Source organism: Podarcis gaigeae (genome assembly GCF_964106915.1).
Source record: "Podarcis gaigeae genome assembly, chromosome: 3".
NCBI classification, from domain to species: domain Eukaryota; kingdom Metazoa; phylum Chordata; class Lepidosauria; order Squamata; family Lacertidae; genus Podarcis; species Podarcis gaigeae.
Window position 1 is genome coordinate 60,391,906 of NC_139680.1, and position 25,947 is coordinate 60,417,852.

Genomic DNA, 25,947 nt, shown 5'->3' on the forward strand with positions numbered 1-25,947 from the left:
AGCTCAGCTGTGGCCAGCAGCAGACCTCCGCCCCCCCCCCCAATAGGTGCCAGTACTCACCATGAAGTTGTTACAGTAAGTGCCACACTTTTTAACAACAGAAAAGAGGTGCTGGTTGGAAAGAGGCCCTTGAGTTGGCAGCATGTTGAGTTGGAGAGGGCTATCACCGATAAGTGGTCAGGCCATGGGACAGAAGATGGGCCACCTCCCAAGGTGGAGGGGGGAGTTATTGAGGCCAGAGATTTAGGAGCAGGTGGAGAGCCCTCTCTTCCTTCACAAAGCAATGAGGGAGGGGAAGAAAAACAACAACAACAACAACAACAACAACAACAAGTAGCCTAAGTTAGCTGAGAAACATACCTGGACCAAACAACAGCATGGCCTTCTAAGCTTCCCTAGTTAGGGCAAGCTAGGAGACTGAGGAGCCAGGTTGGAATGTACTACATATTAGGTAGAGTGAGGTGCCAGATAAGAAGATCCTGGTGAATCGGGCCAGTAGCCCATCTAGTTCAGCATCCTGTTCTCACAGTGGCCAGCCAGATGCCTGTGGGAAACCTACAAATAGGATTCATGCACAAGAGCACTCTCCCCTCCTGTGGTTTCCAGCAACCAACTGCTGCGCCTTGGCTTGCCCTGCACCCCTGGAGCCAGGCTTCTGCTCTCAGGCACAGTGGAGTCACCAGTGTTGAAATAAGATCCAGCTTCTGCATGTGGAATGTGTGTGTGTGTGAGAGAGAGAGACACACACCATTTTTCTATTCGCCGCAGGAGGCAAAATGCTATGGGTGAAACCCTGAAGAGGGCTTTGAGGAGGAAATATTCAACACTCCTGTGAAGGCATGAGAGGTGGAGATGGGTAGCCTAAAGCCCTGAAGGCTTTCTGCGAAGACACAGTTTACCTTAATAAGCTCAGCTCTGTTGAAACATACTTACATATAAGTGTATCCACCCTTGAGCAGCTTCCGTGGAGCTCCTGTGCAGCCAAACGCACCACAAGAACTCAAAGCAATCAATTAATGTTTATTTGAATGAAAGTACATGAAGTGCTTAAATAAATAATAAAGGCACACAGGCTGCCTGAAGCGTAAGGGAGAGGCAATATGACGATGGAAACTGCGTTCAAATCACTGGGGGTCAGTATCTCTGTCAATTAAGACGTCTCTGTCAACTATGTCTGTCAAGCTGGGCTCACCCACAGGATAAAAATGCAGAGTGACAGCTGCTTTTATGTTTTGTTTATATCCTGCCTCAGATGATGATATACTGTGCAACTGAGAGGGGCTGTGTGATGAGTTCTATATGTGGAGTGGGATTCTGGCTACTTCTTATTTTGCCTTGGTTCCAGAACAAAATGTGAAGCAAAATGCTTTGTAGTTCGCACTTCTTCAAATTTTGCAATACAATTCTCTGACCAAATAATGCATGGATCGGGGGAAAGTGCGCATTAAAATGCATATATTAGGGATAATAACATACAAAATGTGTTATATTACAGAAAATGCTTTGCAAAAAAATGTATATTATTATTAAAAAATGTATATTTATTATTATTATATTGAGGAGAAATGCACTAAAATGCTGATGGGTTTTCTTGAGGGCTTTAAAAAACAACAACCTTGTGCTGCATTGTGTTGAACTGAGCTTCAGACTAAAGACTCAAATAAGAAACTGAAACAAACCAAAATGGACAGATTCACTTTTCCTTAGGGAAGGAGCATGATGTGGTGGGAGGTTTAAAAAGAGAGAGAAGGAAGGAGAAGCCCTAATGGACACAAAGTTATCTGGATTCCAGCTCCCCGCCCCCATCTAACATAGTTCATTCATCAGCATGTCTGTGCAAGTATCTGCTTCTAAATTGCTCCACGTGTCAGAGGTTAAGCTTGTTTTCTGAAATGCCATAGTTGCCCTGATTTCCACTCATTTTGCGCATAGCTAAATTTGTTCCCCCCAGAAGAGGGCACTGCACATATATACAAATATGCCAACACAGCCTAGAACTTATGCAGACTTGCAGAATTCAGCTCAAGGGTTTCAAGCGGGGAGATCCTCTTAAACAAGGCAGAGGAACATCAAGCAAGAAGGGACATTTCCCTTAGCTGGACTACTTATAAATGGGCACCTAAAAGTGCTCGCCATGATGTGCCAGCCATGTTTCAAGATATCAAATTGTGGAAGAGTAGCTGTGTTAGGGCTGCCACATTTTAGGAAAACTGCCACGAGACACTAGTTTAATTGAATGGGCTATAATGTTTGACAGCTACATACCATGTGGATTTTCTTAAATCACGAAAAAGCTCTCCATATGAGCACCGGTGGTGACATACACCTACTAAAATGTAACTATGCCGCATACACAACTGGCTGGCAGCCTGCATGTTCTATATAGAACCAAAAGGCAGCAAGAGACAAAATGTTGGTCTCTTGAACTTCTCACCTTAACTTGTGATGCAGTCTAATATTTTCCGCTCTATCAAAGCAGCAGCTAGCAGAGGAACTAATCAGAGAGGGTGATAGAGAGTATCTGATATTAAAGAGAGATGACTGATGCATCTGCTGAGTGGAAAGATAGCACAGCTAGTAGCTGGGTAAGTGGCGGCAAAAGAGCTCTAAAAGGATGTTTTAACTCATTTCCTCATCTAGTCAGATGCTTCTGTTATATGGATGCACGACTTGGCAAATTCCTGTTTAACCCAGCTTTGAAAATAGGGCACACATTGAGCATTGTGTTGGTTGACTTTCTCTGATTCTTTGTGCCGTATCGGGATGGCTTCTAGATAGCATCATCCTCGTTATGCAAGAAGTGGAATTATGAAAGCAGCGAGGCTTTAAGTAAAGGCATGCAGAGGAATTGTCCAATTTCCCATGACACAATAAACTCTGAAAGGTGGCATGTTTTTCACCAAAGCTGCGACCACCAAGCAGCAACCAAGGAGAGGGAGGCCCCAATCCCCTTACCCCTGAGTATTCCTTGTAGGAAGTCTGGAGTGATGTTTCACACTGCAGATACATGACTATTGACTGATCAATAGAGTACAATGACTGAATGAACTCAGTGCATCTAATCCTTCACATTATATGCAACCTCTTCACACATCCACATTTCATTGAATGGGTCTGTTCTTTCAAACAACAAGATGGTGGAGGCATAACTATTGTGGAACGCCACCCCAATCTCTGAGTGGGGTAAGATTCCAGGGGTTCCAGGTGCTTAACCAGGGTTCAGTTTCCTTAGAATGAGGAACAGTGGAGACTGTGGTGTCTTTATGATGTATGGTTTATTCATACATAAATACAACCTGAGCCTATGGTGGAGGGGGTTTATGCATCAACACTGCAGGAGGGTCTTGCTTCTCCCATAGCCACAGCTTTAGATTGTATCAGAAATTAGATATGGCTCTCACTCTCTGACTGCTTCTAGCCCCACACTCACACCACACTCTGACTATTGTCCTTCCAACACCCAACCAGGAGAGGGAGGGAGCCACTTCCTTTCTTATACTGATGACCCATACCAAGGGGCCATTATGGCCCTTGCCTGGCTAATTCAACAATGGGATCCTCCATTAGATTTTAAATCTTTCTGGATCCAGGAATTGGAAGGGGCTCAAGCATCATACAACCTAACCTTCCCACTCCCCCCCCAACTCACAACGCTATAAAGTGCAAGTGAATGAATGTGTGACAGCCCATTCACATAGAAATAATTAAACTTATGTTGAGGCCATTGATTTACTTCATAGGACTTCACAGAGCCACGTAGCAACATATTTTTCTAGTTACTTCTTGTGCACATGGCTGTGCATCTCATTTTGAGTTAATATTCTGTTTTCTGTTAAGTTTTTTCCTACTCAAATACTCCTTAGGGGCCTTCCTAGGTACTTCCTAATATGCTTCCTAATATCCTCATTTTAGAGACTTCTCCACAATTCACAGTAATTACTTTCCATGACCTTTTTTTTTAATTAGTTGGAGATAATCCAATTAAAATGTAAAATATGGTTATTATGATTTTCCATTGGCTTAAACCGAGTGTTTGTCTTTCTCTTCATGCATAAGGAAGGACAGATATTCCAGCAATGTTTCTTCAAAGTCACAGTGACATTTTATTCACCACCATACCATTTTATCCTCCTCTGTGTATAATCTAATGATGCGGTTTGCATTTTGGTTTGGAGGGCTAAGACAACTTCTTGGTTTGCTTCTATCTTTAATTTTTTCTGGCAGGCATGAGTCGGTTAGAAGAATAGTGTGTGTGTGTGTGTGTGTGTGTGTGTGTGTGTGTGTATGCTTTTGCTCTTCTACTTAACAGAAGAATAGTTTCTAAAGCTTAAGACTCACTCAGCACAGCAACCAATGGCTCATTTTGTGGCCTTTTGTATTATAACGGGTGCTAGTTTCAGCTGCTACAGAGCAATTTGCAAAACAGCCTGCATCAGGCATGAACACACACACGTAGAGCTTGCCTTACTGAGCATTCATCCTAATTTGTTTGTGGGGAGGTTATATGACAGTGAGCATTCATTCTGATTTGCCTACAGTATGTTTAATATGTCTTCCCATAAATCATTCATTCATTCCATACCTTTCCATGCATTTCCCTGTCACTTTCCTTCCTGCAGAAAGCTCTGTTTCTTTTATAAAGTGTGCTGGGGTGACAAAGCACCAGTTTCCTGGTATGTGCCTGAATCTATCTCATAAAATACTAGCAGTCTGAGTGCACTGATGATTTTTCAGAAACCAATTACATTTGTTATAGTGAATGAAGTTTTCTGTGCTATGAAGGTGAATGTTTTGTGTGGAGCTTAGAACAAAATCCTGTTGAGTTTAGCCAATGGCAATGGTGCCCACCTGAGAGGTGTTGGAGCTGAGCTTTGGTGAGCTCCAGCTGGGGGGCGGGGAGCCCTGAGTTTAGCTATGACTGAGTAACCAAATTATGAAACAAAAATCCAAAATGTGAATGAAATCAGTTTTTCCTATTTGACAAAAATGTTTGCACTTTCCCCTTTCCTTCTAGCTTTTGAAAAATCTCTTATATGGTTAATTTTGAAGTTCAGCAGTGAACTGTGGTATAAACATATTGATGTTAACTAATTAATTTCAGATGCCTCAGCACTGAGATTGGACCTTGGTCTCACTGGAGCTCTGAACAGTTCACTGGGATGGGGATGGTTCACTTTTGCAGACAGAGCAGAAATGTGCTTATCATTGTACCACCATGAATTGCTGATGGCATCCAGGACAGGGAGGGTTGCATCCAGGGGGGAATGCTGAAGATACAATCCAGACATACAAATTTCCCAGTTACAGAATTAGCCTGTCTATGGGATTTTTCAGAAACGAATGCAAACATTCATTCAAACCATCCAATTCTACCCACCCGCATACTTGCAGACAAGAGGAACATCATCTAGAGGGCTTCTGCAAGCATGTTCCACTCCAGACTCTCTTAAAATGTTCAGAAAAAGAGTGTGGTTAAAGCCCTCTTCAGACTACTGTTTCAGAATACAGGTTTGAGAAGCAAATGATTTAAAGTGGCCTCGTGTCAAAAACTCCCAACCTATGCAAAGCCAGCATGGCAGCAGAAGTCTAAATTAGAATGTTAGCTTTCCACAAAAGGCGCACACCCAGAGATGTGATTCTTCATCTTGTTTGATGTTGCACCTTCCCTTTCAAAACAAGGCTTTTTGAGCAGGTGGTGGTGCCACATGCTTCCTTTGGACAGACATAGAGTCTTGAGTTCCATCACTGGAACCTGGTAAAAGGACATACACTTCATTTAAAGAACACAGAGCCCAGGCATCTGAGTACCAGAACTTCATAAAACTCACAGTCCTGCCACAGAAAAACCCACCCCCCTCAAATGTTCTTCTTATTGTTAAATAGGGTTGCCATATTTGAAGCAGTGAGCCTTTTTTGACAAAATTGTTCAGCTTCTTTGGGGGGAGGGGCAAAGGTGTGAGCGAAAATGACACTGCTAGCATGGGATTTTCCCAGACAATTTGCCAATTTCCACCCGAACACTGCTGCCAACTACAGTATTCCGGATATGTCTGGGAAATTCCAGATGTATGGCAACCCTAATTGTTAAGCAATTCAAATAAGAAGCAGATCCTGATCTTACCTTCTGCCTAGCCTCTAAATAATGATATATATTCTACTACTTTGGGCTCTGAAATCAAGTCTGTTCCAACAATCTTACAGCATAAATCACACAACACACAACAGAGAGAGAGAGAGAGAATGGAGATGAAGACGCTTGTTTTGCGGCAGCAATAGCAGCTGCTTATTTTCAGGCAGCATCGCTTGAGAGCTTCTCACATTCTCTTTCTCCCACCTCTCCCCAAATGTTCAGCCTGCTGTGTTCAGGCTTGGTGTTTACAGTTCAGGGCTATGGAGGAGGAGGAAATATTTTGCCTATTGTTCAGTGACGTCAATGGCTTAGCTCCCAGTCACTTGAGGGACTCTGGTGCTTAGCAAATGTCAGAACAGTGCTGCTACAGCATGTGCCTCCCAAGCGCCTGCTTCTTGCAGCATATCTTTCAGAGGCCTCAGCCTGGATCGAACTGGCGTGTGTGAGGGAAGAGGTATGGAAATGGCACATTTTAAGTTTGTTAGCTTTGGAGCAGATATTATTTCCTGGCCTGCGGCATTAGGGGTGGGGGGGAGTGCTTCTAGGTAGTTTTCTATCCAGTGCCATAGTGACACTCTTTTCCAGAGTCTTTTTTTCATATTATTCTAGAGAGAAAAGTATAGTGAATTTCATAATTAGAAGCAGCTACTTATGAGGTGGAACTGTATTCATTGTTTCACAGCTGTGAGCAGATGGCCTTCATTGGTTGTTGTTTTTTTGTGACCTTCCCTCAGCTCTCTCTTTCTCTTCCCACTCCCTGGCCCAGAAGTAAAATTCTGAAGGTGGAAAAATACCTATATGTTAAAATGTAAGCAATATTGCTTCTTGGTATTAGTGCAAGTCATGGCAGTAGACGGTTAAACTGAAGTGCCATTGTTGCATTTATGTATTACAAAAAAGCATTTGTAAAAAAGAAAGAAAGAAGTGTTTTGAAAAAAAAATTCTGCAGGGACAGCATATTGGTTTTATTAATTTGGAAAGCACGTACCCTACCCTGCCTCACTCAGGGATACTTCCAACTATTAAAAAGAAAACAGTTCCATAAAACAAAATCTAGTATGTATATCCACCTCAGTTAGGTGCACCAATAGGAAATGGGTCCTGTAGACGGAGATTCCCAGATTGCTTTCTATAGGTCTGTGTCAGATTGTTAAGAGTTGTGCTTAAGGCTGTGATACGAAGCTCACTTGCTTGGAATGCTGCTGCCTTGAAATCAGTGAGATTTCACTTCCAAGTTTATGTGGTTCGAACTGGGTCTGGTGAAGGCACAAGAATATGAATGTGATTTCTGGGAGGAACTTTCATCAAGGTCAGAGGAACTCGAGAACAAGCTTCCCATGTTGTCCATGCCTGAGGTAAGTTTGAGCACTTTGGGTTCTGCTGTGTTCCCATGATTAGATCCTTTGATCTGCACAAGGGTGGGGGGTAGAATCCAGCTCAAATGCAAGACATCAAGAGGCAGAGACAGCCAGCTGCCCTAGGTGACTGATTTGAGACAAAACAAATGGTATTTACCTATGCATCTTTATATGTTTTTAGTGGAGTGTGGATTTGGATTTTCTCCCTTGGGTGCTCTCTCTCTCTCTCTCTCTCTTACTGGACCTATAACACGTACAGCAATAATGTCTAAATCTGTTTGTCTGATATTGCATTTGTAAGCTGAGGCAGCGTATCTGGCGCTGTCCCTTCTGCAGAATGGCAATTGTCAGCCAGGAGAGACTAAGTGTAGGGTCAAAGTAGAAAAATGAACTTGGCTAAGCAAGCCATCGTCCTGGTTTTGACTAATTATCCTGCCGTTGCTCTGTGTGGAAAAGGAAGTCAGCTAGGGTCACCGGGTAAGATCCAGCACATAATCAAGTCTTGTTCAGGGCAAGGAAGCAGGAGAGAGATAATGCTGAGAAGATGCAGCCTAAAAAGTGAACCAGAGAGGGCTGATTTCACAAAATCTGAATACTGCTCAGAATCCTTCTAGGTTTTTCTTTCTCATTTGCACTAGCTTTTGCCTCACAAGGACAGTCAAGGCTTTATTTTGTTTCCCACCACCTGCCTTATCTTATTTCTCCTTGTTAAGGGCTGAAATAATTTTCCATAGTTTTCTGCTGTGTTTTGGTTTACAACAGGGGAGTGGGGACCAGTTGGACTCCAGCTCCCATCACCCCTGGGCATTGGTCATGCTGGCTGGGGCTGATGGGAGTTGGAGTCCCACAACAATTTCTCTATACCTGGTTTACAATAATAATTTCAGAATGGCAAAAGACTGCATTATGGAAAAGTTGCATGTAAATATTTCTAAAGTGCCTGAATCTTTCAGACTGCACCATATTTAAGAAAAATTAGACTACTCCAGTTTCTTCCTTGCATTTTGTATTCTCTCTCTCTCTCTCTCTCTGTCTACATGTATTTTAAACGTGCTTGATATATGATGTTGGTGGCTGCTGTTTTCAGAAAAAACAGCAGCAGCAAAATAGGGTTGTTATGATAGAAAGGTCCTACTTGCCTCACAGTAACAACCTGTGAGCTTGTCTAAATAAGCCTATTATTTCACAATGGGTTACAGAACTACAAGTCTTATTATAAGACCTACTGTGTACCAGAATTGGCAAGGGGGACTGTCCTTTCCCAAATAAGCATTCTCAACTGGCAACAAATCATCACTCTGTGTACATATGCAATAGTGTCTTTCTGCCAAAGATTTATATCCCACCAATGCATTAACATGGCTTAGAATAGCTAACACCAGTTGAAATACGACGATCTCATCATAAAACAACAGCACAAACACAGACAGACAGACAGACAGACAGACACACACACACACACAGAGAGAGAGAGAGAGAGAGAGAGAGAGAGAGAGAGAGAACATGCACAATATAAGAACTGAGACAGGCTCAGCAGATAAAAGCCCTAAACAGGCTTGAAAAAAACTTACTGGAACAGGAAAGTTTTCATAAAATGGCAGGAAATGGCAAGGGAAGGAGTCAAGCAAACCTTGCAAAGTAAGCTACTTCATAACTTGGATGCAGCCACCAAGAAGGCTCCTTCTCTTGTCCCAACCAGCCATGCCTCTGCCACAGTTGGGACAGCTAATAGGGACCCCTAGGTCTTAAGAAGCAGTCATGTATTGAAGCAGTATTGGAGGAGGTGATTCCTGTATAAGGGCTAATTCATCCCATCTTGTGTTATTTTTGTGGTGCAAGCAATGAAATTTAAAGGCTATAAGCTAGGGCTGAAGAACCTGTGGCCCTTCAGAAGACTGCAACATATCATTCCTAACTATTGACCATTATGGTTGGGGATGATGGAAGTTGGAGTCTGACAACATCTAGAAGGCCACAGTCCTGCTGCAGACAAAGAAGAATAGAAAGGGGAAATCACTCATTCATACCGTCAGTTACATTACCACTTACCCTTTTGGTTTACCAGGAATGAAGTATGTATAGCAAACTAGATGGGTCAGTGTTGTATGGTGGAAGAAAAAAATGAACAATGCAAAGTGGGAATGCTCTATTCCCAAATTGTTTCTAAATGAATCCATCCCACAGTAAAAATATTTTTTAATTTTTTTAAAAAAATGTCCAATAGCACCTTAGAGACCAACTAAGTTTGGTCTTGGTATGAGCTTTTGTGTGCATGCACGCTTCTTCAGAGGCAACTGGAGATTTTTTTATTTTTTAAATATAGTTCTACTGCATCAGACCAACATGGCTACCTACCTGAATCTACCCCCAGTAAAGACAGACAAGCTAATACAGACAGAGAAGTATATGTAGTTGGTTACCATATTTTTCGCTCTATAGGACACACTTTTTCCCATCCAAAAATTAAAGGGAAATGTGTGTGCGTCCTATAGAGCGAATGCAGGCTGCACGGCTAAGCCCAAAGCCAGAACAGGGAGACGGAGCGCTGTGCAGCACTCTGTCTTGCTGTTCTAGCTTGGGGATGGCTGCGCAAAGCCTCCGCCCGGCAGCAGGGTGCCTTCACCCCGCTGCCCTGCGGAGGCTACAAAGGCTGTCCCTGAAGCCTCAAGCCTTTGGAGTGCAGCGGGAACTCCCACTGTGCTCCGAAGGCTTTGGGTGAATGCACCTTGAAAGCACCTTGTTTTAGAGGGAATCCCCCCCCCCCCGTTCTCCCCCTCCTATGGTCCGGTGTGTCCTATGGTCTGGTGTGTCCTATAGAGTGAAAAATACAGTATATGGCAGATCTTGATTTGAATGGCAGGGGGAGAATTTGTTATCAAGTTGCTAAGGGGGTCTGATGAGTCAGAAAGAAAACAGGACCTCATACTTTTTTAACTTATGGTTAAGCCAGGCTTCCTCAAACTCAGCCTTCCAGATGTTTTGAGACTACAATTCCCACCATCCCTGACCACTGGTCCTGCTAGCTAGGGATCATGGGAGTTGTAGGCCAAAAACATCTGGAGGGCTGAGTTTGAGGAAGCCTGCGTTAAGCAATGGTGTCCTGCTATCTCATTCTTCTGAAGAGGTAGCCAAGGAGGTCCCGCCAGAGGTTATGGCCAATGGTCGGATATGATGGGAATCATAATCCAAAGCATTTGGAGGGCACCAAGTTGGCTAATCTGCTTCAAAGTTTTGCAAGTGTAACATTCAGCTGCTGCATCCATGCAAGGGGCGACCGCCTGTTCCAGTATACTAGGACTTCCCAATTACCAAATCCAGTCCACAGGCAGTTAAGCATGCAGACAGATAGAGCTACAGATCTTGGCTGGATTGGGACTTGCATCAGGATGGAGAGCAAAGCCAGGTCTAGAGGCAGAAGCCATTCCAGGCCACACTCTTAGTTGAATGTCCAACCAAAAGGGGATGGAACAAGGACAGAGGAAAGCAGCGGGTAGAATAGTGTGGGAAGGAGAAGAAAGCAGGCTTTGACCAAGATCAGGAAGCCATGGAGGCATGTTTCCCATCTTGGAATCACACCCATTTGTATAAGATAATTTGAAGTCTATTTCAGACAGCTGTTGAGTGCGCGGGACTGTTGGCTAGCTCACAGCTTGGTGGAGATCCTACAGTGGTGCTGACTGTAGGACTTGAGGCCTCTACATGGTGATTTTGGTGACAGCCACTGACATTTACACAACCCAGGCTATCCCAAAAACAGCCTCCATAACTGCAGAAGTCACAGCAGCCACATGTTTGGGTCACACATGGAAGCCCTGGTTTGTGTTACTAATGCCTCCATGCTGTCTCCACCAGGCTGCAAACCTACTAGCAGCCTTTGCTCCCACCTTAATTCCCATGACCACTTTTGTAGAGCCAGTGGGTGTCTGAACCAAGCCTTAGTCTTTCCATCGTTTCTAAATAATGTAATGAGTTGCAAATTAGTCATTGGGAGGCACGTCATACATTTATTTTTCACTGGTATTCCTCTGTCTCCAGCATTCTGCCGTACATTTTCTCAATCTTGTCCCTTCGGAAGAGGACCACGACAAGGCCTTCTTTATCTCCTCTTCATGACTACTCAATGCTCTCATTAAAATATGTCAAACATTAATCAGATGTTAAGTACAGGAAGGAAGCTTGTCATCACTCACAGAAACAATGAATTGTATCCAGGGGCCTGATAACAGTCCTCTCTTCACACAGTATAAATAACCAGACACTTGGTTTCTCCAGCAGGGGCTGCAGATATATGGATGTGTTTGAAATCTGTCGACATGATGATGATTGACTGTGTGAAACCTATGAACAAAATGTTGCTATAATTTAATTGGAGAAAAGATTGGGAGCCAGTTCTGGCCCAAAAGAGTGGGAGGTTGTAGTATATTGCTGTAAAGACTGAAAAGGGGAGAAGGAGATGAGCTTCGCAGCCACTGTCCTCTCTGGTTTTCTTGGTTGCCTTGGCTGCATGCACACTAACCAAATGTAGCTTGTTATTTTTTCCCCATTCCAAAATTGTTTGCCCTCAACATGCTGCTTTCAATCTAGATTGATCCTAGATCCTACCGTCCACAAGGTTGGGTGTGGTTACTTGATATGCATTTGAAAACGCTCCCCTTTTCCTCCCTGCAAATGTCCCAGGTGAACGAAGAAGGAAGTGGTGATTGTGACCTTGGTATATGCCCACCCACTATGTCGTTGAGCAGATGTGGACCAATGGTGGCCCATTGCCAGGACCACCAACATCTGTTTCCAAATAGGCACGCTGCAGGGTATTGCAGCATCAATCTGCAATGAGCTTTTATTTTCAGAACGAAACCATTTTCTCAAGAAGCTCTTTTTAGGCTAAAACATATGCAGTAGATGTAGATTGTGGGTGGCCTACATAGAAAAAAGAACTACTCAGTCTCCATTGATTCTGGAATAAAATGTTGTGTGTATGCAGCCTTAATCTTTATTTTGCCCCTTTGGATAACTTATACTACTGTACTACTGTTTTACTTTTAATGTTGTAATTTTATGTGGTTTATTTTTAGCAATTTTTATTATGTTGCATCTACTTGCAGAAAAATTGGGTTGTGAAGGGTATCATATTTGATCAGGAAGCTTTGGGCTTCTCCAGAGCACCTGTTTATTAAGCATTCATCCCAATACTGAAAATGTAGGTTTTCACAATTGAGGTGGATTGAAGCATTCTGTCACAACAAATCCACAAAAAATGCAGTTAGGAAAGTGACAGTGAATGTGCTGAAAAGTGCAGGTTAAAAATTTGATTAACAGGAAGACTGATAACCTCCGTGCAAGCAAATTAGGGTAAATGCTCACCTCCTGCAAATTCCCAGTAAAAAACAAACATCATTTATACATTTTCCCCAGTGGAGAACTTGAAGCTTCAGATGAATCAGGGCAAAGCATACACACACAGAGAGAGGATAAATAAAGGAACCAGGTACAAAGTGTGTGGTGTGATGGTTAGAGTGCCAGACTAGGTTCAAACCCACACTCTGTCAATCATGCACTCTGGGTCTCTCAGTTCAATCTACATCACAAAGTTGTTGTGAGGATAAAATGGAGACTGAAGGAGAACCAGGTGTGCTACATTGGAAGAAAGGTGGGGTGTAAATGCAATAATAAATAAACAGAATACCACAAAGAGCCACCAAGTTTATACAAGGCTTAGTTATTCATTTCCCTAGTGGATACGCATTCAGTAAAATAAGCATTTTGTTGTTGGCATCCATCTGTCTTGAGGCACAATTAATCTGGTCTGTGACCGTTTAATAAAATTTGATTTGATTTGAGGCACAATGGAGTTACAGTGCCTGCTGTGAGACCGATACAGGAGAGACATGTTTTATTGCAGCTGGGGCAGATGAAGGTGTCCGGTTTTGCTGCTACAGGTGCACCACGGTGTTTCTTCTCTCTGTGCTCCTCCCAACGGTCATTCCTCCTCTGGTCACTGCTGTGGATACATGACTTGACTGCTTGTCTCCAGGCACTGCGGCTGCCTGCGAGGAATTTCCACCAAGTGGGGTTTATGTTGCCAGCCTTCGTGGCATTGGAATTGACATTCAGCCATGAGAAAATGCAAGCATTTGCAGTGGGACTCACAGCAATAGTTTAGCTGTAAACCCCCTGGTAAAAATGTTGTGTAAACACATCTCCCGTGTACTTAACATAACATTGCAATGCAGCCACCTGCCACCTTTGAGATGGAACAACATGCAGCCTCTCTGTGCGTCTCTTGCTCCTGTGCGTGTAAGTTATCAGATGTGGAATGAATATTGATTTGCAAAGCGGAGGTGGGCCGACAAGTAGGCTGCAATTATTCTAATTGGAAGATAGAGTTAGACTTAAGCTTGCAAGGAAGAAGCAGATTTTTAATTTTCTTCCTCCCACTTTAAAAAACAGAATTGCAAAAGGCACTGGGTATTGTTTCAGGCAAGCCCACTGGCCAAGGTAACACATGCAAAAATGGGAATGAAAGGCTTTGCATCAGATGCCACACCAAAGCAGGCATCTGCTGCACATGAAGCTTTTAATACAAGATCTAGAGCATGTCCCACCAGAGGAAAATAGTGCTTATGTTAAGTGTCCTCTAAAAGACAAAGCCTCCCTGAAAGCTGTTATAAAAGTTCCATATAATTTGCATCACAGCTCAACCATCCCTCCTCATTTGAATAGATGGATTAGAAGCACATTTTCTGTTCCTGAAGTGCTTTGAGACAAAGTTTCGTTCTAGGTGTCAGGAGCATTGATTCAGCTTTCTACATGTCTGTAAGCTGTGCTGGGACCTTGAACTGATCTCTGCTAGTCAACATAGGAAGCTGCCTTATACAAAGTCAGTCCAACAATCTGTCTAGCTCAGTTCTGTCAACACTGATTGGCAGTGTTTCTCCAGGGTTTCAAGCAGGCATCAAGCAGAGGCTTGAAATCCATATGTCAGGAGTGCTCTGATGGCGTTTCCTGCTTGGCAGGGGGTTGGACTCGATGGCCCTTGTGGTCTCTTCCAACTCTATGATTCTATGATCTTTCCCAGCCGTGCCTGGAGATGTTAGGGATTGAACCTGCAGCCTTCTGTATGCAAAGCAGATCCTCCACCACTAAACCAGGGCCCTTCCCCACAACAGGAAATTAGGGTTTAGCACAGGAATGGGGAACCTGCAGCCTCTAGATATTGTTAGACTTCAGTTCCCATTAGAACTAACCAGGATGGCCAATATTCAGGTGAGGCAGTGGATGTGCTGGGCCAATGTCTTGCCTTGATAATGGACTGGATGAGAGCCAACAAACTGAAGCTCAGTCTGGACCAGATTGAGCACCGCTACTGGGTGGTTCCACAGACCAGATGGCTGGGAGGTTGCCTTCTCTTGTTGAGGTTATACTCCCTCTGAAGGAGCAGGGGCATAACTTGGGGGTAACCCTGGATCCTCTGCTGTCACTTGAGGTCTGGGTGGTCTTCATGGTGCAGAGTGTCTTCCATCAGCTTCAGATGGTGCCCAGCTGCACCCCTATGTCCTGGACAGGGAGAGCCTAACTTCTGTTGTCTATGCTCTGGTAACATCTAGGCTGGATTAGTGAAACACGTTATATGTAGGGCTGCCTGATGGTTCAGAAGCTTCAGCTGGTGCAGAACTTCTGCTAAATCAGTGAGATCTCACCTGCCTATCCTGGCCTTCAAAATGACCCACAAGGAAATGTAGTGCATCTTTTCCAATTGGCACAAGATGGAATGGAAGCTTACCTACATCTAAAAAATCAGGAGTTACAATTATGCATTCACGTATTTGTCAGTATGTCAGGGTACAGGGCAAACAGAGATGTTTGGCTGAAGATGGTATACATATGATTCCTTTGTTCTTCAGCACATCTTTAGTATGCATTATCCTGTTCCAAATGTATGCATAGGCAATAGCAGTGAAGTACAACAAGCATCATGTAAGAATATTGTGGGAATAAAATTTGGGGCAGTATACTGACGTCCAGTTCTTTCCTGCTGTTTTCATGGGGGAATCATGGTGCATGCATGTGCAAAAAGAGTGGGAATAGTGATGCTGTCTGATGATGTTCATTATTGTGTCACTGGTGTGGATGAAATTTAGCATGACATGCAGGTATATTCGTCCAAAAGCCACAGTTCCATAATACAAAGGTTATTGCAGTGTAGAAGGAACATTAGAAAACGTGACAGAAGAGCTAATGTTATAATCAAGAAATCTAATGCAATATTCCCCACACGTGAATCCACCCCTAGGGTTATTAAACGGCTTCCTTGTTTTAAAAATGTTCTCCACTGAGATCAAGAAATCCATTTGATGTACAGGGTGCCCTGTTGATAAGAGCTTTAGGTAGGGGTATCTGAATGCAGTTCACAAAGTGATTTGTAAACTGGTATAGTGATGGAAACTGCTGCCACCAAACCATTTCCTGAAGATATTTGCCAATCTTGTTCAGGCTTGACTAGAAGGGTCCTTATTTTAAATATGTCTAAGTATCTGATTAAGAAGACGCTGAGTCCATGGGCCTCTATGGCATTAGAGATTTCAAATGGGGAAAATGAATGAGGTGTTTACAGGTTAGCCCAAGACATTTGCAGCCATCCCAACCAAGTCTGTTCTCTTCATCTATGATTCCTGCAGCTCACCGGTGTGGAACAAAACTTGAAATAACATGACACCTCATGCAGCATCTGCCAATATAAATTCAAATCAATGCATGACTCCAACACTGTCCCCATTCTTTCCACTCCCCCTTAGGGCAATACCTTTACACTTAGCAAAGCCTAGAAAGGGAAGATTCCTTGTACCCTTTTTTTGTGGACGCACAACTTATTTCCCTCTTCTAATCCTTTCCTTTTGAAAAATCTTATTTTTCTCTCTGGGATGGAAAAAGTGGATACAGAATGAGCACATAGGGCCTTCCCCTCCACCATAACCTTGGGACGAGGAGAAAGGCTTATGAAAAAGATTAATAATACACGTAAAAAGAATGTTTAAGAACTGCAGGACTGAAAAGAGGCCAGAAGACTTCTCAGTTCTCCCCACCTCCTTTCCCGCTGCCTGATTACAGAGTCACAACAAAAGCTCTGCAGCAGGGCTAGGGAACCTGTGGCCTTCTAGATGCTGCTGTTCTCCAGCTCACATCAGCCCAGCCAGGTTAGCCAATTGCCAGGGATGATGGAAGCTGCTGCCCAACAACATCTGGAGAACCACATGCTCCCCAGTTGTGCTCCCCAGTATGGTAGGACAACTTTGCAGTGTTCCATCAGTTTAAGGATGAAAATTCTGTGTCTTATAAAGTTGATACAATGACTTCGGTCCATATGAAATTTGCTTCATTAGGTGTACAAGCTCTTCGCATGCTGGAAACTCGGATGACAAAAGGCTGGGATTCAGCAATTTTTAAGAACAAAAATTGGCTGGCATTGTGAGGATCCTTTGTTTCCTCTAGAAAATAGTGTATCTTAAAGGTATCGTTGGTATTTCAACTATTTGATGGGTTGATTGAGTTTATTTATGTGTCACCATTCCAGTGGGCTTTGCCCAAAGTTGCGTACAACGATCATTCACTTACACGAGTACAAAGCATTGGGGTGGGGAAGTGAAATCAGTTTACAAAGCGTGCCAGTAAATTCAAATAGAAAAAAACCAACAATTTTGCAAACATAGAATAAATTCAAGCTTGGACCCAGGATTCAATATAAGGTTTGAAGAGAAGGAGCAAGATACTGTGGCATTTCCCAGCAGCTCCAACCCAGCTCTAATCTTTCTCTCATTACCACCCAGACATCATGAATGATGGCTATGATAGGCATGTGCCTAATCATGTATCAGGCACTGCAGTGTCCCTTTGGCAGCCTGAGACCTCCCTTCCATCTGGTAAACTCTGGAGGTGGAGGAGCACCAAGAAGATCTTGGAAGAGACAGAGCCACCAGTTTTACTTTAGAATCATCAGTTCGTAGCTGCTTGGTGCCAGTTCATCTGTTCTGTAAGGCAACATTTCCTCTGGCTTTGCCAACCCAGATATGGCTGCTTGAATTCTGTCATATGGGTCCTCTGCTGCTTCAGGATGCTGGGGCAAAACCTTCCTCTCCTTCCTTCATTCCTGCTGGACAGATTGGCAGAAATACACACGAACCACGAAGGATTTGCATAATTTGGCTGATTTCCCCAAACCTTTAGTTAAGGTGAGGAGCTATGGCTCATAAGGCAAAAGTCTTACCAACTCACACAAAAATGAAACTCATGGAAGACTCCTGCTCTGAATCTGGGGCCAGTGCTGCAGTGTCAGTGTTTAAGAAGATGTGCTATGTTAGCAAATTCCATACGGTTATTTATGCTACCAAGTCTCTTCCAAAGCCTATCTTCAGCTGCAGAGCTCAATTGTGTGCATGTTTAATTGACGCATTAGCATGATACCAGACTTGGTCTGCTCTGCTTGTAAATTTCAATCCTGTGCATGTTTACTCACAAATCTGGGGCCTACCCACCTCTTCCTTCCTTTTGCAATATAGCCTCTTACCTCAGCACCCTCCTGTCTCCATTCATGTGCCCCTTTGCACACTGCATCTATCAGCCTTGTTTCTCTGAACATGCAGCCCACAGTGGCTATCTTGTGCCGTTATGTCTAGTATAAATGAAAGATGCAAGGAAAGCCATGGGTCAGCATGCAGCTAGGTGGCCACCACCACTATGATGTAAGGTTTGGTGTTGCTTTCAAGAGGATTGTGGCTGGGAAGCCAAAGAAAATTGTTGGCACAACTACACTGTAAGAATAGCCAGCCATTGCTTGACTCCACTTTATTCCTACATTGAACACCTGCAGCAACTGAAGTCCCCTCACCTGGGATGCCATAGTGTGACTCCTAGTTAGCACTCCTTTTCCCTGCTGCGGATGTGCTCCACAAACTAAAGGCTAGGGCCGGCAGACAGTAAGTGTTGGGAAAAGAGATGCCACTGGTTTGTCTCTCCTCAGGCTCTTCCTGTCACCACACACTCCATCTCCCTCTATGCTTGTCTACCAGCAGTCCAGTGCTGACTCTGTGAGTCCAGAAAGGCTTCAGGGATGAGAGAGAAGAAAACACAGGCACTCTTAACTCAAACATAGAGTTAAAGCACTTAAAAACAAAACAAAAAAACCCACTAAAATATATTGGAAGCTGGGGTTGATTAAGTGGTGGCAGCCTTAGGTTATATTTAAGGATGGCAAGATGAATTAAATTCACAGGAGGTGTTGAGAAGAAAAGTATGGAGCTGGCAACTGTCAGCAGGAGTTCATAAGTGTACAGATACTGAAGCACACATCATTGCAAGGAAATAGTGCTGAGCCATCAGGACTGCGTTGTTCAAATGCGCCATACTTTCCAGATTACTTTGGCTGGTTTTTCCTCAAGAGTAGCCCAAGCAAGGAGTTTTCCAAGAGTGGAATATCAGAGTGTGTCACCATGCATCAGGATGGGGGTCCCATTTACAGAGCTGTGTGTGGGAAGCTGATAAAAGAGAGAGAGAGAGAGAGAAAGAGAGACAGGGAGACTGCTTTCAGCATGCTGAACAGCCATCTTTTGAAAGCATTAAGTTCATTCTATCAAAATATATGCATATAAGCATGATATATTTTCCAAGTGTAGTTTTTTGGCAACTGCTGTACCTCTAACACTTTCAACAATTTAAGCAAGGCTATGGAAATTACTGGGAGCATTGAAGTAGCACATTTTGTTTGTAGAGAAAAGGATTTGCTGTTCTCTGCTTTTTTGGACCAAAAAAACATCAAGCCAAAGATGAACTCTGTCCTTAAAAAGAGAAAACATTTTCAGAAGTTAAAAAGCTTCTGTCCTCATTTAGAGGGTAGTAAAACAATAACTTTATTGGCAACAGCTGAACAAACTCTACATTGAAGAAAGTGAGTAATTTCTAATGATGTTTCTGTTGCTCTTTACCTGAATACACACATGCATATAATAGTCAGTATGACTTTTTTAAAAAAATTTTAAAAAAATATTTATTTATACAACAAGAAAAAACAAGAAAACACACACACACACACACACACACACAAAAATAGTCAGTATGACTTAATGCATTTCTGATTTCCACCAGAACTCCTTTCTCTCCATATGACGATCATTAATAGATGCGAGGAAGACTCCATTCTGTTGCTCATGGTAAATGCCAGCTTTTATGTCAGATACCTCCTCCACATTTGGTGCTATGTGTGAAGTCCTGCCAGTAAAAATAAAACTCATCAATATATTTTTTAAGGACACTTTCTGGTTTAGCATCCTAATATTATTCATGGACCCAAACACAAGAAGATATACAATGCATAGAGGAAACAAAAAAACACCACAGTGTTATAATGTGGTCTTTTATACTAGTACTTAAAAATAGAAAAGAAAGTGAGAGAGAGGAGAATGCCTAGCTTTGTGTAGAAGACCAAAATCAGGATTTTGGGGGGAGGTGGAAATGTTGTGTGGGATGTGAGATTTAAGTGGATGAATGACAGGAAGGACAGATTACTTACTTCACCACTGGTCTAACACTCTAAACTACAGCTTCTGGGGCTACTTTTCAGGTTTTTTTGAAAAATGCAACAACAAGAAAAACACCAGCGGATGGTGCTGTTGCTGAAGAAACATGAGACTGGATGTAACATGTAGTTTGGCTGTCAAGTGTCCTATTCAAGATATGGTGCTATTCAAAATTACAGATACTTGCAAACGGTTTTGCATCCTCCATCTGTTTTCCTGTTTTCTGATGCTTATCGTTGACAGATTACTATCTCTGTTTTGCATTTTGCAAAGATTAGGAGCATTTTTTAAAATAAAAACAAACAAACAAACCTGTGCTATTGTGCACCCATATCCGTGCAGTACTGTACAATTAATCATGTTTCAGCCCCATCCTTGAATCTGTCTGGAAGTTAATTCTCCATGTGTGTGGTGGGAGGGCAGATGCACCTTGTCTCTGGCGCTGATGCGAGCTGTTGTATTTGTGCGGACACAAAAATAGGATTGCTTTACTTTCCTTCCATCCTACCTTCCCACCCCCAGTGTCTATCCGGATGGTTAATGCAACTAAATGTGTTTTGAGTCGCAGCTATTCTATAATGAGTGCAAACAGATCCATTATTAAACATTATCTTAAATATTTGTACAAAAGCAATATTGTAGGCAGTAGCACTATCTATATATTACATGCAGATGTATGTAAGGTCTCCTTCAGACTATCACTATTTTGTGGGGGAGATTCAATTATGTAACGACAAATTTAGGTTTGTGCAATTAAAGTGGGTTAAAACACTCTGGTGCAACCACCCCACAAAAACCAGACTTTTTGCAGCAAGGAAAGTAATGTGGAAATGCACTAGAACAGGGTGGAGCAACTTAGGCCAGCCCCTTCAAATATGGCTCTCTGGGCAAATGGGAATCTCCCCGTGCCACACTCTCACCCCAGGCTCACCAGTCCTCAAGTATTTTAACCTAATTAGGAATTGTCCCTGAACTCTGTTAATTCCCCTTGCTTGGCTGCTGCATGGAGAATAGAGGCATGTGTGTGTGTAGAAACTAGGGGTGAGTGGATCTGTCTATACTGACATCTCTCATTCTCCCTGGAAGAAAATAAGAGTGGTTTAGCCAGACCTTATTGGTGGAGCCCCCATAACAGGTCAAGGTTCAGGGCCTCCAAAATCTAGGTCTACCACTGTGCACAGCCTCCAGGGGTCTCCAGAAGAGAATGTAGACCTTGGTCCAAGAAGACTTTCCCAGCCCTGCACTGGAAGTTGTAGGGCAACAATAAATTGGCAGGAAGTCATATGTAACCCCTGCACAAACAAACCAGAATGATTGCTCAAAAAACAGGGGACAGCCTATAATGTCCATGCAGGCATTGTGCAAACAAGTCAGGATGAATGCTCAATAAACAGGTCATCTGGAGAATCCCGATCCTATTTTGAGAAGAAGAAACTGCTGCACTGGAAGAGGAAATTTAAACCAGAGCAGTGTGGGAGAGATGCCCTCCATGTTTCTACTCCAAATTCAGGACCAAATTACAATTCAGGACACTTGTTTTACACTTGCCAACAAGTTTGGAATACTGAAGGTTTGGGGGAGCCATGGAGAGGTGATTTGAAGAAGAAACTGTTTTATTGCTGCTTCTTTATTCTGAAGTTCCCTGGCCTGAAGTGTATTCTTGTTGGAAAGAAGGAAGGAAGGGTGTTGGAACGAAGGTGTTCTCATAAGCATTTTGCATGCAATGCTCGGCCACTCGTAAACAGAGATCTTACTTCAGGAGCCAGTCCAAGGCAGGTCATTGCAAGGGAAAGGAATGCCATGCCTAGAAGAAGGGCCTTCACAATCATTCACCTGGCTGGATGTGTGTGTGTGTGTGTGTGTGTGTGTGGCACTCAGGTTGTGACCCCTTGCTGTGATGTTACAAATGCTCAAATGTTTGTTTTCATCAGTAGAATGTTGGAGAATATGCACTCTTGGCTTATATTAGCTATTTATATAAACTTATAAATTCCTTTCTCCTCCTCTTTGAAATTGTGAGTATTGGTGGCGGCAGAAGAGGGGGGAGGTTCTGTCTAGTCTGAATGATTTTCTTTTCTTTTCTTTTCTTTTCTTTTCTCCAGTTTTTCACATAAGAGTAGTCTGAATAACGACATTTGGATTTCACTCCAGCCACAGACGCTGACCTCATGTTCGCCATTACCATGACAACTCTTATGATAGCACAAATGTAGAGTAGGACTTCAGCAGCGAAGGAACACAATTGCTAGCTGGGTTGGAAGGCTGAAGAGTACTTATTTGAACGCCGAGATCTAGTGCGGCAACAGAGTAATGAGAAAATTCACAAAACAATGACACAGTTTTATATTTATTGCCCAGCAAAACTGAGAATCAAATTCCACTCCCCAGTTTCTCATAGTAAAAAGTCTTCAGAATTTTCCGCATCCCAAAAACTGTTGTGGTGAGAGTTGGAGTCTTTTTAGAAAGTCTGTGCAAGCCCTTGATAGATTCTGCACTGGATTTTTTTTTAACTTTCATTCTGCAGAATACTATACAATATTTATATATAGTGCAGTCCATGTGTACTTTCACTAGTGATTGCTACTGTTTTGGCTCTACACACACACACACACACACACACACACACACACACACACACACACACAGTTGTGTGTTTGGAGGTGGGTGGGGGTAGGTTGCATGCATTCCTGGCTGCAGCAGGAATTCAATTGCTCAATTAACCAGACAGGGACCATAAAGGTCCCCAAAGTATGGGTCACTAAAGTAACAAAGGAAGTGGCTCTGTGCCAGAGAGCAAATGGGTGGAGCCCCCTTCCACAACTGTCTGATTGTTAGAAATACAGAAACCAGATTTGTGTGTGAGAGAACTAGACGCTAGAAGCAGCCTGGGCAATTGAGAGATGGAGCCATGCCTGTTTTTTGCTGGCACCCAAGGCTTTGACTATGGGACAAGCAAGATCCTTTTGGGGGCTGTGAGCCCCTCCACCCTCTGTTAATTTCAATAGGTTTACTCTGAGTAAAGCTTATTTGAATGCCAGCCTATGACTGTCACCTGTAGAACCAGCCTTTCTGTATCCTTGAAAAGTAGACTTTGGCATTAGTTTTTCTTTCTTCTCTAAGAAGGCACAATTTAGCTTTTGGGTACTTCAGTAGACAAGGCCCCTGCACTGTTGAGCTAAGCTGTCCTTATCCAAGAAAAAATCCATTCCATTCCTGTTCTAAATTTTTAAAGTCAAAAGCCAGATCAAGTCTCCCAAGGAGAAATGGCCTTGTGTTCACTTCATCTGAGAGCTGTGACCCAGAGTTCCATCTGCTGATTATACGTCTGTAGCAGTGCATTAGGCAGCCTTCCAATCAGATGTCTGTGTCACGTCCAAAATACACAGCATCTCTAAGCTTTAATAAAGGGTCATTTTTGTCTTTTTATGTTTTAAGACCATCTTTTAGTTAATGCACTTCAGGAGTAGATACAAAATAGTTTGGCCGTGCCCTTAAGCGGCTTTCCTATGGATTTCACCACGCCACAAAATGGAGCTGTGAAAGATAGTAGCAAAAAACATATGCTTCGTCTAAGAAGCGTGCCTCGCCTATGATTCATTAAGAGCTTTCTCCAAGATTACTGCCATGCTCTTGGAAATATAATTGCACTTTCGGGGACTTGCCACAGCTCTTTAAATGGTTCAGTTCAAGTTGGAAATTCTCATCAACTCTCTGAGATTTTAACCGGCCGAAAAGCTACTACTATCTGCTATAACCATTCCATAGAGAGCAACATGCTCTACGCAGACAGTTTAGAACCGAATGAATAAGGCAGGACAGGGGATGTAAATGAAAAGCCGACTTCCTGTTTGCCTGCTGTTGGACAAGCAGACTTAATGCTTCCTCTTTCAACACAAACACAGCTTGCTGCAGAAATGGTCCAATAACAGAAGTAAAATAATTTGTAAGGATAATGCATTAGCAGTAAAGCTGTCAGGGCATCTGTCCACGGATTCCCAAGGAAGAAATGCAGTGCAAACCTAGGCGTGTTTATTTTTTAAAAAGTCCCACTGTGTTCAGTGGGGCTTACTCACTAGTAAGTGAGTTTAGGATTGCAGCCAGAATGCAGGAGAAAATATAGCAAAGCATTAGGCAAAGAGAGAAACACGCAGGAGGTAATTGTGGGGTGGATAAAGTAGGCACAGATCAGTAGCTGAAGGGCTTGTTCTCACCAGCCTTGAACTGAAGAACTGGCTCTGGCACAGCTCTGTATCTATGAGGCATGCAGATCCATGGCAAGACTAACATTCTGGCTTGCCTAACTAGCAGCTGAAAACAACTCCTCTATAACATTATGTGTTTCCTTGCACACGTGTGTACTTGGTTCTAGTGGCTGAAATTGCACTTGATCCAAACATAAACTTGGCTTTAGACTTGCTTAGGGATTCTTCTAGTTCCTTTTTGGCTGTTGATCTCTATTGCTCTGTTCACTGCCTAGACTCACAGGAAAAGAGAGGTTTTGTTTTGTTTTGTTTAAAAAGTGAAATTATCAGTACCAACAGTTAATGGAAAGGAGTGGAAATAAAGGGGCCCCATCCAAGCCATATCAAATTGCTGCCATGACGGAAGGACAATACAGCAACCAAGGGAAGGTCAGAAATCACCTCTTGCTAAAATTTAGGAGTGTTGTTTTTGGGTTTTTTTAAATCCATTTGGCTAAAAACTAGGAGGTAGTATTTCCATTCAGAAAAGTTATTCTTCTTAACAGCATACAGCTGTTATCACTAATGCCTTGACTTTACGTGCATAACATGATTTGACTTCACTGTCGTCTTTTTTTTTTCTGGGGAAAGTTTCCAAATGAATGCCACGCATGGCCATGCAAAGTCCCTGAAATGCTTGTCTAAACATTTGGTATATCTGCTACAGCATCATACTGTGCTGAGAGGCCTCAATCGAAAAGATCCATGTATTGTTATACACATTTTATTCTCAATGTAGGGCAAAGTAAGGAAACGACTGGGGAATATTTTTCTGGCAAAGCTCCTATCAAAGTTATTACTTTGAAATGTTTAAAAAGTGTGAGCCCTGATTGACTTACTTGCTTACTTACTTACTTACTTACTTACTTACTTATTTGTACCCTGGGTTGCCCCAGAGACTCTGGGTGGCTTCCAGCATACCAGGTGAAATATAGAGACTAAGAGAATTAGCAATGAATCTGGAAGGCCCTTCTTCAAATCTCACCTTTACCAGGAGCTCAGTCCTCCTGCCTCCCATCTGTAATATGGAAGATAATGGCTGCTTACCTGGTTCAGAGGTGGGCAGTGGTTGTGGCCCGGCCCAGCAGTCCCTCACGCCCCTGGGAACAAAACAATTCCACATGGTGGTTGGCTGTTGGGACTTGCCCCAGTTGGCGACTAAAGTCGCTATCCTAAATTTTGAAATTGCCTTATCAGGGGCAAACTTGGGGGTGGAGCCTGAGTGGCAGACTGGAGTGGAAAAGTCTTCATTCTGGTCCCTTGCTTGGAAATAAAGGCTGACTGTGCCTGAGCATGGCACAACAGTTGGCTGAAGAGCTACTCTCTCACCCTCAGCCCTCCCCCCCACCTGTCTGTAATATGGAGGATAATAGAATTTACAGGGGCGTTGGGAGGATTACAACTAGATAATGCATGGAAAACTCTTCAGAGCACTATACAGATACTAAGCATGATTCTGATATTAAGTAAGTAAGTAACCCACACCACAGGCTTCTTGTGAGGATGAGATAAAAAGGTCAAATTCTTCTTACCTAAGATAGAGTCATGAAAATACTGCTGGTGTCCTACTCCTTGGCTCTGAACCAGCTAAAGTTAGCTGTGAATAACATCCATTCAAAGCTATATTAAAATTAAGCCCTGGATTTCTGATTGCA

At 43.0% G+C, this 25,947-nt stretch overlaps 1 protein-coding gene across 1 annotated transcript in view; it reads left to right on the forward strand.

Annotated features, from left to right (window-relative positions):
• Window positions 1-6,447: 6,447 nt before the first annotated feature.
• The window catches only part of PDE7B (phosphodiesterase 7B), a 157,059-nt gene continuing 137,559 nt past the window's right edge, over window positions 6,448-25,947 (forward strand). The window contains exon 1 of the mRNA XM_083731683.1: window positions 6,448-7,485. Within this exon, the coding sequence (XP_083587809.1) occupies window positions 7,369-7,485 (117 nt within the window). The 5' untranslated portion in view covers window positions 6,448-7,368. The remainder of the gene's footprint in view (window positions 7,486-25,947) is intronic.